At 43.7% G+C, this 18,185-nt stretch overlaps 1 protein-coding gene across 4 annotated transcripts in view; it reads left to right on the top strand.

Annotated features, from left to right (window-relative positions):
* Positions 1 to 2,667: 2,667 nt before the first annotated feature.
* The window catches only part of LOC129695557 (lysine-specific demethylase 4C-like), a 324,943-nt gene continuing 309,425 nt past the window's right edge, over positions 2,668 to 18,185 (top strand). Inside the window, exon 1 of one of the 4 annotated variants that reach the window (XM_055632624.1) lies at positions 2,668 to 2,786. Coding sequence is in view for 2 of the 4 variants with exons in the window: in XM_055632622.1 (XP_055488597.1) it covers positions 11,649 to 11,651 (3 nt within the window). In the remaining 2 variants the exon portion in view is untranslated. Of the gene's footprint in view, positions 2,787 to 5,093; positions 5,112 to 11,293; positions 11,652 to 18,185 lie in introns of those variants that run through there. The other 3 variants (XM_055632625.1, XM_055632622.1, XM_055632623.1) reach the window with 3 other exon arrangements.

The following is an 18,185-nucleotide window of genomic DNA, read 5'->3' as shown; positions in this document are numbered from 1 at the left end:
CGCTACGTTCATTCTCCATGCTTACCACGAGTTTGATTTTTTTAAAACTCGGGTGAGCTCTTGGAATGAACTCGTACCATGGGAAAGGGCCATAACTCAGTCGGCTATCAATAACTCCCCGTCGCGGCTTCAGCCCCATAAGCCTCCAGAAAGCTGGAAGCTTCTTGCGGATTGTTAAAAAATTGGTTGTTACCATTAAGGAGTCGTATACGTAGTCTAGCTGGATAGAACAAGGCAGGACGCAGCTGTTTCTTAAACAACTCAGACATTACATTATGGAAAGGCATTCTCAGTCCCATAAGCTCACGGCTGTAATCAGGTACAATCCGAAACTTGCATCCTTCAAATTCAACCATGCCCAACTTCTTTGCTGCTCGGAGGATATTCTCCTTCATCTGCAGAAAGCGAAATCGAACAATCAGATGTCTCGGTTTATCTTTGAGACCAGTTTTCTTCCCGATCCTGTGTGCGTTATCCAAAATTGGAAGATTTTCATACTGCTCTATGTTGAAAGTCTCCTTTATCATTTTAGAGACATATTTTATAACATTATCCCCTTCTTGACCTTCAGGCAAACCAACAAATCGCAGATTCAGTCGACAGCTTCTGTTTTCCAGAACCATGTTTTTAGTCTTGTATTGGTCGAGTGCCCGAGTATGTTCATTCGTTTTCCGTTCTAGTCTTTCAATCTTCAAATCTCTTTCCTGACCCAAGATTCGCAAGTTATCAATTTGTTCCTTCTGTTCACAAGATTCATCTTGTAACATAATGCTTGTCTTGAACTTCCATCAATTTGCTCGAAATTCCTTTCATCATTTCTTCCAAACCGCAGAATCTTGTGTTCATTTCTCCGTTCATTTTCGATATTGCTTCTAAGGTACCAGAGTCAGAGGCTGCGCCTTCCCCATGCTCCTTCCTTGGAGAAGCGTTTTTTGCTCTTGTCTCCATCCTTTACACGATTGAAGCGTATAAAAGTGTTATCAACATTTAAAAAAAGGTTAGACTGTGTCTTGAAATCAAGTAATAACATGTAACATTGAAAGAGTGGTAAGCAAGGGGTTAAAAGTTAAGGGAGCAAATGACTGTTACAACCTTACAGCATGCTGCCACTAGGAGAGTCCTGCAAGATTCTCGAACATATAATCCTCCGACATATTATGCACCATATTATGCACAAGGTACTAACAAACCACCAACATGGCTTTAGATAGGGTTGATCAAGTGTAACCCCATTGGCGGGACTCATCGATGATATAGCCAGGTCACTCGATAACAAGGATCAGGCTGACCTGATTATATTAGACTTAATAAGGCTTTTGATAATGTTCCCCATAAGCGGCTCCTGTACAAGCTCAACCATGTAGGAATAGACGGCAACCTCTAAAAATGGATTGAGATCTTTTTGACAAGGAGACACCAGCGAGTTCTCTTGGGGGGAGAGACGTCTATTGAAACTTCTGTGACGTCAAGTATAACACAGGGGACTGTCATGGGTCCATTGCTCTTCCTACTGTTTATCAATGACATTCCAAATGTAGTTTTGTCCAGAGTTCGACTTCGCAGATGATGCCATAATTTATAGAGATTAAAACACCAGAAGACAGCTTGTCCTTACAGAAGGAGCTGGATGCTCTCTGTGAGTGGGGGAAAAACCTGACAGATGTCATTCAGTACAAGCAAATGTCATACCATGCTTGTCCCACACAAGATCAAACCACTTTTATCGGAATACAACATGGGTAGCCATACATTGCTTGCTGTCGACCATCACCCATATCTAGGAGTCGAATTAAGCAAAGATTTAAGCTCAGTGACGCATATTAATCAAGTGTCTAACAAGGCTATTAGAACTCTCGGGCTACTCAAGAGAAATTTTCACGCATGTAGTACATTCGTCAAAGTGAACGCCTACAAGCAATTTACAAGGAGATTCACAAAACCCTGTCTGAAGGAGGGCTTCGGCCCAAAACGTTGCCTATTTACTTTGCTCCATAGATGCTGCCCCACCCACTGAGTTTCTCCAGCACTTTTGTCTACTCACAAAATCAACCATGCTTGCTGTGTCCGGGGCCGCCTGCGGGGGCGGTGTGCTGTGTCCGGGGCCGCCTGCGGGGGCGGTGTGGAGCGGTCCATGCTTGCTGTGCCGGGGGCTTGCCTGCGGGGGCGGTGTGGAGCGGTCCATGCTTGCTGTGCCGGGGGCTGCCTGCGGGGGCGGTGTGGAGCGGTCCATGCTTGCTGTGCCGGGGGCTGCCTGCGGGGGCGGTGTGGAGCGGTCCATGCTTGCTGTGCCGGGGGCTGCCTGCGGGGGCGATGTGGAGCGGTCCATGCTTGCTGTGTCCGGGGGTTGCCGGCGGGGGCGATGTGTGGAGCGGTCCATGCTTGCTGTGCCGGGGGGTTGCCTGCGGGGGCGGTGTGGAGCGGTCCATGCTTGCTGTGCCGGGGGCGGCGGCAGGGGGCGGTGTGGAGCGGTCCATGCTTGCTGTGCCGGGGGCTGCCTGCGGGGGCGGTGTGGAGCGGTCCATGCTTGCTGTGCCGGGGGCTGCCTGCGGGGGCGGTGTGGAGCGGTCCATGCTTGCTGTGCCGGGGGTTGCCGGCGGGGGCGGTGTGGAGCGGTCCATGCTTGCTGTGCCGGGGGCTGCCTGCGGGGGCGCTGCCAGGTCCGGGCCGCAGTGCGCGTGCGCGGGGCCCGCTCCGTCACCGTCACCGTCACCGTCACCAGCTGGCGGCGGAGAGCGAGTGGAGCGAAGCTGCGGCCCAGTCCGTCCGTCGCGTCCCAGCCCCTCAGCGTAAGTGACGGCCTCGGCCGGAGCAAGGAGCGGGGAGACAGCGCAGCGCCGCGCGGACTGTCCGCGCCCCCGGGGGGAGGAACGGGCGGGACGGGGCGGGGCGGCCGCTGGGTGCAGGCCTCGGGCTCCGGTGCCGCCCGCCCCGGGTTGGGTGGCGCTTGTCGCCGGGAGCGGAGCGTCTGCTGCGGCTGCGGCTGCTGGTGCTGGTGCTGGTGCTGGTGCTGGGCCGCTGGTCATCCATTACTGGGCACCAGCTGAGCTGCCGTCAGCAGCCTACAACCCCCATGGTCCCTGCACTCGTCAGCCCCTCAACCAACATGACTGGATCCCCCCCATCCAGGACACTGCAGATGCTGGAATCTGCAGCAAAAATAAACAAATTGCTGGAGAAATATATGAAGTGCCTTCTTCAAACTCTTTGCCAACTTTTATCCTCCCTACTACAATCAGTCTGAAGCAGGGTCCAGATCCAAAACGTCCCATGTCCATGTTCTCCATCCATTCTGTCTGACCCGCCGTTACTCCTGCCCAAGATTTCAGCATCTGCAGTTCCTTGTGTCTCCATCTAACTGTGGGAGAAACTTGTTTGTACCAAAACATTAGGTTAAACATTTGATTCACTATTGTAAATAAGTTATTCGTGTAAGGTACTGAAATGGTTAAATCTGGAGATGTCACCGTTGGCCCTTCATCATGAGGACCACAAGAGATTGCACCTGCTGTAAACTTGAACGAAAAGACACTTTCATCAGGCTAAAGAAGGGTCCTGACCTAAAGTCATTTGTCCATCCCCCTTCACAGATGCTGCCTGATCTGCTGAGTTTGTCGTAAATTGTTATTTTGCTCGAGATTCCAGCATCTGTAGTCTCTTGCATCTTAATTATTGTATAGTGGACTGAGAAATATGAACTTTTTAAATCAGCACATTATGCCTAAGGTATTTTGGTAAGCTAATCACAGACATCCTGTTGTTTCATTGGCAGTTACAAATAGGACTGAATGATCCAGCCCTAATATGTAAATTACATCTGTTTAACTTTGTACGTTAGGAGCTAGCTGATTGATTTTATTTTTGAATTGGTTAAATTAATTATTGTTAGTGAATTGAGGATTTGATTTGAAATAGATTTGTCTTATGCTTTGAAAAGCAAATCTGAAATCATTTACGTATACTGAAGTTGGAAATAAGAATAAGCAAAAAGACCAGATCTTGGAAACTGGATGCAAAATTAAAAGTACTGAAGGTAGACAGTAAATAACTTAATATTTGCAAACAAAATATCTCAGATTTATATTGGGTTGTGTCAATTTATTATACACTCTTTTGAAAGGTTGAGTCCCTGTAATTAGTTCCTCAGTGATATTGACCAGTACTGTTTAGTAAACAGAGTACTTAGTTTTTCAAAGGAAAAGGTTCGGCTGATTATTTCATTTGTAAAACTATTGAAGTCCATAATGTCTTCTAATATCTTGACGGGTTGTTATTGTTTTCAAATCTTGCTGTAGTATTTCAGAGAGTTGACTTTGTTTATAGTCAGTTCTCCTGATGCAGGTAGTTCTGCTACAACACAACAGACACCTTCTTAAGAAATTACGTGTTGGAGAAAATCACATAAGAAAAACAATTACGTCAATTTGGAGGCGGTGGGTGGGTGGAGTGTGAGGGTTTTCAAAGATAAAGGTCTATTTCATAGCTATTAATTTATTTTTTGTTGTAAGCTAAAATTACTAAAGCCTATATTCATGTGCATTATAACTAATTTGCCAGCATAACCCAGCATAACCCAAATAGTATTCCCGAATGCATCACTTGCATTATACCTGATTGGTGTTATGGAAAAACGTTATAGCAAAATGTAGTTTGAAATACATATATTTTGGAAGGCTAGGTTCCTTTAAGTATATGAAGTTATAGCTGAGACAAACAGAAAGCAGTATTACTCTTGAATGACTTAACTGAACATTGAAATTACATTTGACATTAGCTATAATTTCAAATGATGACATTTCAACCAGTAACTACTAACACAGGAAAGTGATTGCATGGGCAAGATAAATTCCCTGGTGATATTGTGGTTAAGCAGAGAATCTGTGTACTTAGTTTAGAGATACAGCATGGAAACGGACCCTTCGGCCCACCAAGTCCATGCCGAGCGTCCATTTTTCATTCATACGTTCCATGTTACTCTGCTGTCTCATCCATTCCCTGCACACTAGGGGCGATTTAAAGAGGCCAGAGGGATGTGGGAGGAAACCGGATCACCCAAAGGAAGTCTATGAGGTCACAGGGAGAATGTGCAAACTCCGCATAGAACAACACCCAAGGTCCGAATTGAACCTGGGTGTCCGGCGCTGTGAGGCAGCAGTTCCACCAGTGGCACCACTGTGCCGCCCTTTGTCGAATAACTTGCAGTCTGGTTGAGATTTGTGTTGATTTGCTACAACGTCATTTCTCATCTTGCATCACAGCTTCTTTGGTGCCATAATTTCTTTGCAACAGTTAATACACTTTGTGACCTGTTAATTTTAAATTGGCAAGGATTGTGGACAAGCTGGTTTTAGCTGTTTTATGCTACCAGTTTTCTGCGACATATTAATTTTACTTAATTACCTTGTTTCTAACATTCAGTTGGAATATGTTTTAGATTACTGATTTTAGATTACTGATGAACCATTGACCTGAAATATTAACTGGAGGAACTGCAAAGGTTTTGCTAAATTAGTTTCAACTTGTTCAATGGGCTAGATTTTGCAGTCATTTCCCATTCAATAGTGTGTGCATTAGATTTGCCATGCAAACTTCAACTTTAAAATGTCACCAAAAATGCAGCTGATAATTTTGCAGAATTTGGGATCTGATGCAAGATCACTGATTCAAAATATTTCTTGTTTCTTTCTACAGATGCCACCTACTGGCTGAGTATTTCCAGCTTTCTTTTTCCATTTTAGATTTTCAGCATCTGCTTTATTGTACTTTTGTATTGAAGAATTGTAAACACAAAATAACTGCAGCGGGTTTAGTACCTGCAGCAACTTGGTGAGATTCATTACATGCGGCAGTGTGGCTGAAAGAGAAATACCGTTTTTGTGTAGGTAAAGACAGAGTGATGTAACTTAGCCATGGGAATTGTCAGTTAAATGCTAATTTCCCTCTTGCCTAAAGTGGTTGTACTGTTTACAATGAATTGTGGTTGGTATCATAAGCTGGAGTTGTTTTGAGATCATTATTTTTGCTAAGTGTTGAATAGAATATATAGGTTCAAGTTCATTGTGGACTCTTATACATCGGCGAGACCAAACACAGATTAGGCAATCGCTTTGTGGACCACCTTCGCTCACTCCGCCTGAAGCAACCTGGTCTCTCCCAGTTGCTGGACACTTTAATTCTCCTTCCCATTCCTACACAGACCTTTCTGTCCCCAGTCTCTTCCATTGCTAGAGTGAGGCTAAATGCAAATTGGAGGAACAGCATCTCATATTTCGCTTGGGCAGCTTAAGCACAGTGGTATGAATATGGATTTCTTTCACTTCCGGTAGCCCCGGCATTCCCTCTCTCTATCCCTCCTTCACCCAAGTTGCCACTAGCTTCTCATTTTTACCCTACAAACAGCTTACAATGGCCTATTTTACTTCGGAGTCACGTTAGTGACTACGTGAAGAACCCGCCAGGGCGCATGCGTGTCACATCACTACATGCATTGCGAAACGACAGGCGGGGTTTCACAGGTAGGGAAATGATGGACAAATCCAAAAAATCAACCAGAGCTGCGACAAAGCTGGCGGGGGAGGACCGCGGAATTGCGGGCAGCCAGCAGCGGCCGGCGGAACAGGAATCACCTGTAATGGGATCAGCTGTGCCCGACTTAGCCCCCGCTAAGCTGTGCCCGACTTAGCACCCGCTAAGCTGTGCCCGACTTAGCCAGATCAACACCGCGGCCGGGCGGGAAGGCAAAAAGAAAAACAAACAGAGCCGTTGACTCTGAGGAGTCCAACTTTGAGGAGCCGCGAGCGGCCAGCGACCATGCACGCTGGAGCCGGACGGAGCGGCTCATGGAGCAAATGCTCCAACGGAGATGGATTCTAGTCACCGTGGGTCGTATATAACACCTACAGCAGCACCATACGTAGGGCTGCACGGTGCATCTCCCTCGTCAGTGGGGAGTACTGGGGGTCAATTCTGGGCTGACCCCGAAGAGGGGTTTGCTGAACAAACTACAAGTGTGCAGGGGGTGCAGGAAGGCGAAAATCTACTGGACATGGTGTCCAACTACATACAGCCGGATCAGACTGGACAGAACCTAGAACAGAAACTAGCTGCCAGCATTGATGTCCTGTCATTCAAGCAACTACAGGAACAGGCTGTGATGGACACCACTGCCAAATATCTGGCACCAGGAAATTGCGTATCCCTGAATGTTCCAGTCGTGAATAATTGTATCTGGAAACACGTCGGAGCAGCAGTTAGAAGCATGGATGTCAAGCTCCAGAGAATACTAAAACTACTAACAGCAGGGATCACAGCATTCGCTCGCACAGTGGATGGGAAGGAAATGTCGCAAGAACAACAGGCTGCACTTGCACTATTCTGCAATATGCAGTATGAAATCAATAGTGTCAGAAAGAGTGCCATCCGACCTGCCTTAAACCCAAAATTTGCAGGCCTGTGCAAACCTGGAGACACAAAGACACCAATATTATTATTTGGTGGAAACCTGTCCAAGCAGGTTAAGGAGCTCGATGAGGAGGCAAAACCCCTGGGGCTCATAAAGGCGACAACAGCAAAGACCTCCCACAGCCACAGACAGCACCCTTACGCACCCACCAGCAGAACTGGAGAAGCTGGTGAAAGCTCAAAGGCCGGGCGTACAGGACAGCAGTCTTTTTTAGGCCATGGCCCAGACCGGCCTTCGTGGAAAATGCGCAAACCCCAAACCCAAACCCAAACCCGGACACCGGCGCCTCAACCTCCTCGAAGACCACACAGGAAGAAGTAAACCTTCCACTGGTAACCATGGAGGTAGGTGGGTCTGGTCCTTTACAAATTATAGGAAGTGTGGATAATACACATATCGGTGGGAGATTACACTTCTTTTGGGAGGCATGGAGTGCATTGACAACAGACACATATCCTAAACAGTATCCAGGGATATACCATTGAATTTGTGCACAAAAATAGCCCCCCAGTTCAGCATGTACCGAACCGAACGTTCGTACTTTCACGAAAAGAAAAATTAGAAGCACATGCTGAACTGGTGAGACTTCACGCAAAGGGGGTAATTGAAAAAACCCAACACGATTCTCTGGAATTTGTGTCTAATATCTTTACAAAAAATAAAAAAGATGGTGGCTGTCGCATCATCATAGATTTGACCAACTTGAATATATATGTGCAATATATTCATTTCAAAATGGAAACCTTTGTTACTGCCAAACAATTGATTTCCGAAGGCTACTTCATGGCTAGCATCGACTTAAAAGATGCTTACTATTCAGTGCCTATACGGACTGACCACAGACGTTATTTAAAATTCAACTGGATGGGGCAGCTCTGGCAGTATAGAGCTCTACCAAATGGATTAACATCAGCCCCCAGGCTGTTTACAAAAAATTTGAAACCAGCCCTAGCGTTTCTTCGGAAACAAAAACATATGATCATGGCCTATCTAGATGACATATTGATTGTGGGCAAAACTTTGGAATTAGCCAAACTAGCTGTATCAGCCACCAAACAATTGTTTGAGAAACGGGTTTATCATCCATCCAGTTAAATCTAAACTAACGCCTTCCACCATAATGGATTATTTGGGGTTCACTATTGACTCAGTTCACATGTCGGTGACTTTACCAAAGGACAAGGCTACAGTCTTAATTGAGGCCTGCAACAACCTTATTGACATCAGTGAACCATCTATCAGATTGGTAGCAAGGGTGATTGGCAAAATAGTGGCTGCTTTTCCAGCCACACAATTTGGACCTTTATATTATCAAAATTTACAAAGGGCAAAAATACAAGCACTCAAAATTAATGCTGGTCATTTCGACAGACCAATGAAGCTACCAATCAAAGCAATTATGGAATTAAAATGGTGGAGGGATAACATTCGGCATTGTTTCAGCCCTACTATTATCAGCAACCCCTCAGTGGTGCTACAAACTGATGCCAGTGCGCTTGGTTGGGGTGCAACCAATTCCATCTCCAGTTGTGGAGGTAGATGGAATGCACAGGAGGCATCATTACTACAGACACTTGGCATAAACTACCTGGAAATGTTGGGTGCGTTCTATGGCCTAAAGTCATACTGTTCTGGAATATATCACCAGCATGTTAGACTACAGATTGACAATACCACCGTGGTGGCATATATTAACCATATGGGTGGAATCAAATCGACATCATGTGACAATCTGGCTAATACAATTTGGCAATGGTGTATCCAGAGAAATATTTGGATATCAGCTACTTACCTACCAGGTAACCTAAATTCAGTGGCAGACACCAGGTCACGCAAATTCAATGAAAACATCGAATGAATGTTGGATATAAAAGTATTTGCTGAAATTGTAGCACGGTATGGAACACCAGATATCGATCTATTTGCATCTAGACTCAATCACCAGTTACCAAACTATGTTTCTTGGGAACCAGACCCTGGGGCATCAGCGATAGATGCTTTTTCACTGCATTGGGGGAAATTGTTTTTTTATGCATTCCCTCCTTTCTGCCTCATCAGTCGGGTATTACGCAAAATACAACAAGACTCGCCGTCTGGTATTTTGGTAGTGCCCGATTGGCCTACTTAACCATGGTTCCCTGTGATACTCGACTTGGTCTTAGAACCATGTATCACCATCCGGAAACCACCAGATTTGTTGGTTCATCCCGTAACTGGGGATAGCCATCCATGTCATAAAACGACAAACTTATTAATTTGTAGAGTCTAAAGAAACCTCTACTGGAACTGGGACTGACGGACCGAACATTGAACATTATCTCAGCGACTCACAGGCAGTCCACCAAAAAACAATATCTGATATACATCAGGAAATGGGAGATATATTGTCACAGAAACAACATCACTTACAGCTCGATGAACATAACGTCTGTTCTGGAATTCCTGGCAGGCCTCCATTATGATGAGGGGCTCAGTTACAGTGCCATTAATTGCGCCAGAAATGCCCTTTCAGCATATCTATGGCGAGGATCAGAGCGTCATTCTGTTGGGACTCACCCCCTGGTAACCAAACTTATGGGGGAATTTTTAATATCAATCCCCCAAGAACCAGGTACTCTCAAATATGGGATGTGAGTATTGTCCTAACGTTGCTAAGGAACTGGTCTCCAGCAACAGCTCTGTCCCTGCAAAAGCTGACGCATAAAACAGTCATGCTGATGACTTTGGACACAGCACAAAGAGTACAGTCTTTACATAAGTTAAGGCTGGACAATATGACTTCTTCAACAAAAAATATAACTTTTCATATTCATGAATTAGTCAAACAGAACAGACTGGGATCATCAGGCCTCAAAATAGAATTCAGGGCCTACCCTATAGATGATAGTCTCTGTATAATAAAAACATCAGAGGCAATGAGATGGCACTACTAATCAGCCACAAGCAACCCCACAAAAAAGTGTCGGTTCAAACTATTTCCAGATGGCTGAAACAGGTTTTAACAACAGCTGGGGTGGATACTAACATATTCAAATCTCATTCCACCAGGGCTGCAGCTACATTGGCAGCTATGGGGTTGGACGTACCAATGGATCAAATCCTGGAGACAGCAGGATGGTCAAGGGAAAAAACGTTCCAACAATTCTACCATAAACCAGTGGTTAAACCTGGAACTTTTACAGAATCGATTTTAAGTTCTGTAATATGATTTCGCCCCATAAAATAGGGGCTATAATTTGTTGTTAATAAATTTATCATGGATTTTCAATATCAGATTCATGTTTAAACATGTTAACACAATTCCTCCCTTAGTCAATTAAGGCATGTGATGCATGGACTCGTTTCCACGGCATGAAATCACAGAGCTTTGAAATCTTCACGTAGTCACTCACGTGACTCCGAAGTAAAATAGTAAGATTAAACGAGAACTTACCAGTTCGAAGTTTGATCATTATTTTATGAGGAGTAACGTTGAGGGATTACGTGCCCTCCACTCCCAACCTTGATCATAAAGTTCAACTGGTATCCTCTTCTCTAATCTTACTATGTTCAGTCATTTACTGTTACCTGTGATTTCACACCACTGCTTTGAAGAATGACACGCATGCGCCCTGGCGGGTTCTTCACGTAATCCCTCAACGTTACTCCTCATAAAATAATGATCAAACTTCGAACTGGTAAGTTCTTGTTTAATCTTACTATTTCCTTTATCATAGTTACTTTTTTGCATATCTCATTCATTGTTCTTTTTTTCTCCATATCACCGTCTATATATTTTGGGCAGTGAGCAGGTGCAATAGATCTGCACGGGAAGGTAGACGGTCCCATCCCCATGAGTCTCGGGCAGATGGGGCTCGTCAGCCTGGGAAGGCAGTCCATCTAGGGAAAATTCTGATTTAAAACCTTCACTACCTTGGGGCCATATCCAGTCATGGAAAAGGCCCCTGGAGTAGACCTCAAGAAAATCTGGAGTCGGAGCCCTTAAGGCAGTTTGTCGTTGTCTACAACCTCGCTCTAGTAGCTCCTGCAACGGCGCTGATGCCAAACTGTAACGACCCTGCTGTCCCTTTGGATTGATCAGCGACGAAGAGAAGGGGGACATGCTGCATGGGCAACATCCTGTCCTTCATATGACATCGCCCAGGCTTGCATCCGACCACACAATCCTGCAAACTAGGATGCATCACCCATGGTCAGTCATGACCGGGGGGGGGGGGGGGGGGCTACTACTACACCGTCTATATCTCTTGTTTATCTCTCCCTATCCCTAACAAGTCTGAAAGGGCTCGACCCGAAACGTCACCCATTCCTTCTGTCCAGAGATGCTGCCTGTCCCACTGAGTTACTCCAGCTTTTTGTGTCGCTTCAGAATATATAGGTTATTCTGCTACAAGATAATCTACTCAAGGTATGTCTACCTTGAAGAAGTTCTCCTCTCTCCAACGAGAGTCCAGCAACATCTTCTCTCACTGCTCTCCCTCTGTGATTACTCCAGCTCTCCGACTCTATGAACAATGATCTATCCTATATTTTCCTTGATCTCCATCCCCTTTGCCCTGTTTTCACACATTCACACTTCCTTTATCCATCTGTCTCCCTTCCCCTGATAGTCTGAAGAAGTCTCGACGTGAAACGTCACCCATTACTTCTCTCCAGAGATACTACTGTCCCTCTGAGTTACTCCAGGATTTTGTGTCTGTCTCTGCTATAAGTCGTGTTCCTAAGAAACTTATAGAAACTTACAATAACAAATGTATCTTTTCAGACAGGAATTTCAAAAATAAAGGCATTGTCATTAGCGATATTTATGTTTGTTATGCCAAACTAAAAATACATGAGGCTGAATGTTACATTGTTTAATAGAGTTTAGTTGCACAAGTGTCACTGGAAGCAAGAGTCAAGAGTGTTTTATTGTCATATGTCCCAGATAGGACAATGAAATTCTTGCTTGCTGCAGCACAACAGAATATGTAAACATAGTACATAACAGGGGTAAAAAAGTTCAGTGTGTGTATATATACACATTCACACATAATAAATAAACAAATATAGTGCAATAATAATAATAATAGTCTGTTGTTGTTCAGAGCTTATTTGCTGTCGTGTTTAATAGCCTGATGGCTGTAGGGAAGAGGTTGTTCAACAACCGTGAGGGAATTGCATCTCTGGAGAAAAGGAATGGGAGACATTTTGGGTTGGAATTTCTGAAGAAGAGTTCTGACCCAAAACATCACCTATTCCTTTCCTCTAGAGATGCTACCTGACCTATTGAGTGATCTTAATGGAGTTGGCAGAAAGTGTAAAGGATGACCCGTTGAAAGCAAAAGAAAATTAGGTGGAAACCAAGGGCCAGGGGCACTGTCCTGAGTTGGTCTAGGAAGGAGGGTGGAGGTGGTAGTGAGAGCAGGGGTGCAGGAAATAGATAGGTTCAATAATCCGTCCATATTGGCTTTGTGGTAACGAGTTCAGGAAAAAGGAAAACATATCAAAGATATCAGTGCAGAAGGTCTCCTCATCAGAACAAACATGGCAGAGACAGAAACCCGGGGGAGAGTAGAATGGAATTCTTGGAGGAGGCAGGGTAGGGGATAGTATACAAAAGATAACTAAGAGTTTTTGGGTTTGTAATTGATGTTTATGGATAGCCTATAAGACACAGATCCAAAATGAGTAAGGTAGAATCAGAGATGGACCATATGAAGGTGAGAACAGAGTGGAAATTGGTAGTAAAAAGTATGAAATTTGCATTCTGTATTAGAGCAAGAAGCAGCACCAGTGCAATTGCCTTTGTACCAGAAAGAGAGTTGGGAGAGCTTGAAACTGTGTTCTATGTATCCCACAAAAAGACAGGTGATGCTTGGAGCCGACAGCTACACCCTTTAGTATTTGATATTTCCACCCTGAGAAAAAGACTTTATCTAACCTTTCAGTTTCTCTCATAATTTTATATACTTCTATCAGGTCGTCCCTCAGCCTTCAACACTCCAATATAATCTCATATTGTCCAACTTCTTCCTATAGCTAATAATCTCCAATCTAGGCAACATCTTGCTGAATCTTGCTCTGATTTGTTCAGTGTCCTGAATTCAGCCAGTGTTTATTATTTTAAGTATGCATTGTGTGAAACAAAACAACACTGCTTTATTTTGATACTCCAGACATCTAAGATCTAAGATCAGGAAAACATTTGCAGCAGGTTTGTGATGCTCGGGTGGATATCTTCTTATATTACTAAAAGTCTGTTCTTGACCGGTTTTGGCCTTCTGTGCTGTGATTTCCGAGAGAACGCCGCCACCTACGGCCGTCATTTTTGGCCACCTTGCTCGGAGCCCCCCTCCGCCATATGTGTGCCGGGGATTTTTCCCGTTGATGAAAAATGACAGAGATGTTAATGCTTTTACAAAATTCCCCCTTCTCTCTGCTGCTCCTGCTGGTGGGAGGGGGAGGGACTATAAAACCAGGAAGTGGTGTGCCCCAATCAGTCTCTACAACATGGAGGTCTGAGCTTTGAATGACTGAACAAATGTCTACACAGCTGTGAGTAAGTAAGTAAAAAGGTTGAGTAAAAAGGCATTCTCCCTCTCCCTCTCCCCCCCCTCCCCCTCCCCCTCCCCCTCCCCCTCCCCCCCTCCCCCTCCCCCTCTCTCTCCCCCCCCCACAACCACACGTTGAGGTAACAGACCCAACTGGTCTGCACTTGGTCTAGTATTTAATATTAGCTGAGTAAAACCGCATGTACTCACTTGTTCATTGATGTCTATGTTTATTGAATTGAAAGGATTAAATGATTAAGTATAAATCTATGTATCAAAACAATTATGATACACAGTTGAGAATCAAATTGGAATTATAATTGTGTCTTGGGGCTTCCAATACAAATTAATTTATTGGTGAGTTCCCAACTATAAATGTTCAGATGTGTAGGAAGGAAAAGCAGATGCTGATTTAGACAAAAATTGCTGCAGTAATTCAGCGGGACAGGCAGCATCTCTGGATAGAAGGAAGGAGTTTTGGATAAAGACCCTTTTTCAGACTGAGTCAGGGGAGAGGGAGATACAGAGGTAATGAAGTGTAGGGTGTGAAAATGAGACAAAGGGGAGAGAGATCAAGGAACATGTAGAATAGATTATTGTTAGCTAGGAGAAGGTAACAACAAAGCAAACAGATAAAATGTAATTGCGGATAATCAGACTGGCCGGAGAACTTGGAAGGGGGAGGGATGGAGCGAGAGGGAAAGCAACGGTTACTTGAAGTTAGAGGTCAATATTCATGCTGCTGGGGTGTAAACAGCCAAAGCGAAATATGAGGTGCTGTTCCTCCAATTTGCACTGGGCCTGATACTGACAATAGGCAGGCCCAGGAGATAAAGGTCAATATGGGAATGGGAGGGGGAATTAAATGTTCAGAGATAGGGGTTTGGATTATTGTGTGCAGTACTGATCACCCCATTAGGGGAAGGATGTGGAAGCTATGGCGAGCGTGCAAGATGTTTAGAGAATGCTACCTGAATTAGAGAATATTACCTACAAGGAGAGATTGGATTGTTTTCTCTGGAAAGCTAGAGGTAGGGGAGAGACCTGATAGATGTATGCAAAATTATGAGTCATAGAAAGGGTAGGGAGAAGCTTTTTCCAATGGTGGAAATGTCAACAACTGGAAGGCAGAGCATTAAAATGAGAAGGATAGGGTTCAAATGAGCTGTGTGGGGCAAGTTTCTTATTGAGAGTGGTGAGAGCCTGGAAGACACTGGGGTGGTGGCTTTGGAGAGGATCAGAGGATATTACCTATAAGGAGAGATTGGATTGTTTTCTCTGGAATGTCAGAGGTTGAGGGGGAGACCTGATAGAAGTATATAAAATTAAGAGAGGCATAGATAAGTTAGACAGAATCTTTTTCCCCAGGAAAGAAATGTAATGACTAGAAGGCATATCTTTAAGGTGAGAGGGACAAAGTTTAAAGGGGATGAATTTTTTTATACAGAGGGTGATGGGTGTCTGGAACGGCTGCCAAAGGTGATGGTAAAAGGCAGATATGATATTGGTGTTCAAGGTGCTTTTGTAGAGGTACATGATATGCAGGGGATGGAGAGATATAGATCACATGCAGGCAGGGATTAGTTTAACAGCAAGGACATTGTGGGGTGAAGGGCCTGTTCCTGTGCTGTAATGTTCTATATAAACACTCACACCCTCCTCCATCTATATCCCTGAAAATACGTATATTAATATGCAGACATTTGGTTTCAGTTTATCAGCTGTTCCATGACTTGCTGTTTGTGGGTTTGTGAGATAAGTGTGCAAACATGTCCCACTGCAGTGATGATGCACTTACATGCCACACCTTTGTCATTACCAGTTTATGTCTGCTTTTCAAATTAAAGCTGTAAAATTGATGTTGCCTGTTTAAGTGAAATTTATAATATTTTATAATTGCTTTACTTTTTTGTGCTTTCTTTGTTTAAGAAGAATTTTATGCTCTGGTTTAGTTTTACATATATGGATTTATTATGTATCCAGTTGCATTATTTCTTTATTGTTTATTGTTTTTGAATGCAGGTCTTTTGGGAATATTCTGCATTTTAAAGCACTAATGAAAAATGTTGATTGAATTTTGTCAGCAAACTGCCCCACCCAAACTCTCCCAACTACCCCATCCAGTCTGAAGAAGGGTCTCAACCGAAAATGTCATCTGTCCATGTTCTTCAGAGATGCTGCCTGAGCTGCTGATTTGCCCCAACACTTTGCATCTTTTTTGTAAACCAGCATCTGCAGTTCCACGTGTTTTATTCCTTTTGTCTTGGCTGAACACTGTAAATCTTTCCACAGAGAACTCTAATTAAAGTAGGACTGACTTGGCAATTCCAAGGTGAATTAACAATATGATTTATTATTAGTCATGACATTGAGGCACTGCATTATTTTCTTTAAAATTAGTTGGTATTCTGGAAAGAATATGATGCCTGTTTATTCCCTGCCACAGAATGTAGTTGAGGGCAGTTCATTGGCTATATTTAAGAGGGAGTTAGAGGGAGTGGCTCTTGTGGCTAAAGGGATCAGGGGGTATGGAGAGAAAGCAGGTACAGGATACTGAGTTGGATAATCAGCCATGATCATATTGAATGGCTGTGCAGGCTCGAAGGGCGAATGGCCTACTCCTGCACCTAATTTCTATGTTTTTATGTTTCCCCGCTTATCGACTTAGATTTCCAATGTTGATATTAATAAAATAAAATAATTACGTATTTCAGAATAAATAACAAAGTGCCTTTGAAGACTGTTTCTATGAAATAAAATCTAGAATAGTAATTACAGCTGTCTCATTCTTGGAAATGTCCTGTTACTTTTTTAAGGAGTTGGTGTGTAAGTGATGAGAGATTAAGTGAAGAAGTATGGTTATGCCCTGGTAAAAGTTTTGTTTTGCATGCTGTTCGCATCAGAAAGATGAAGGCGACTGCTTCTCCTCCTCAGAATTTGAGCCTTTGAGTGTCGTTTTCAAATGATTTGAACTTTTAAAATTTGAATTAAAGTTTCTTATATTGTCGATAGATTAGATTTCTAGATGTGCAAGATTCTCATAGAAATTTGCGCCAAAATGTTCATTAAATCATTGCTCTCACCGTTCCTTAATGGTCTCACAAATTCCTTATCACATTGAAATTGGACATATTTGAGAAATGATAATCCTTCTCATCATGTGCACCATACCATTTGTTATCCCAATATTAGTGTGGTCATACTTCCAGCCATCCAGCTGTTAAATGCTAGAATTTTCTCTCCAGATTACTTCTTATCAGCTCTCCAAAACCATGTAGGATATCACGCCGTTGCAGGACTGAGAAGCTTTCTTTCAAATGGGATGTTAGTCAGATGTATAGATTGCACTCATATTTTGAAGAAAATCAGGGAAGGTATGCCCGGTATCCTGGCAAAATGTTTATTTGTCAATCAATATTTCTAAACTAGATAATCTACTCTGTTTGTAGTTCTCAGGGTAGTTTAGTTTATTGTCATATGTAACGTGGTACAGTGGGAAGCCTTTATTTTGCATAATGTTTAATGCAAAATAAAGTCCAATAAAGTTAGTCCGAGGGTCTCCAATGAGGTACATGGTAGGTAAGATGCTCTCCAGTTGATAACAGCTGGGAAGAAAATGTCGCTGAATCTGGAGGTATGTGTTTTTACACTTCTATAACTCTTGCCTGATGGGAGAGGGGAGAAGAAGGAATGTCAAGGGTGAGACACATCCTTGATTACGCTGATGGCCTTGCCAAAGCAGCGTGAAGTGTAGATGGAGTATTGTATTGTATTGTATATCTTTATTGTCATTTCCTGAGTATTCACATACCCAGAGGAAACAACAAAACGTTGCTCAACCAGTGTCCATTCAGTGTGCATTAAAAATAAATAGAAATAAAAATACAAATATCATGAACAAATTTAACACTCTAATAAACATTCAACAAGCGTTCCGATCGGCAGCGGCACAACAGTGGCTCTGCTGCAGTGTGTCCAGGTTGGTGGTTGGTGCGCGATAGTTTGGCAGGGGGCAAAGTCCATTTAGCAGTCTTATAGCCTGCGGGAAGAAGCTGAGGAGCATCCTGCTGATTTTGCAGCTGATGCTCCTGTACCTCTTCCCAGATGGCAGGATGGAGAATATGTGATGCGATGGGTGGTAGGGATCTTTGATGATGGAGATGGCTCTGCTGATACATCTCTTCCTGTATATG

This window comes from Leucoraja erinacea, chromosome 3 (assembly GCF_028641065.1).
Source record: "Leucoraja erinacea ecotype New England chromosome 3, Leri_hhj_1, whole genome shotgun sequence".
Lineage (NCBI taxonomy): Eukaryota > Metazoa > Chordata > Chondrichthyes > Rajiformes > Rajidae > Leucoraja > Leucoraja erinaceus.
The sequence above is the reverse complement of the archived record's forward strand: the minus strand, read 5'-3'. Positions and strand labels throughout refer to the sequence as shown.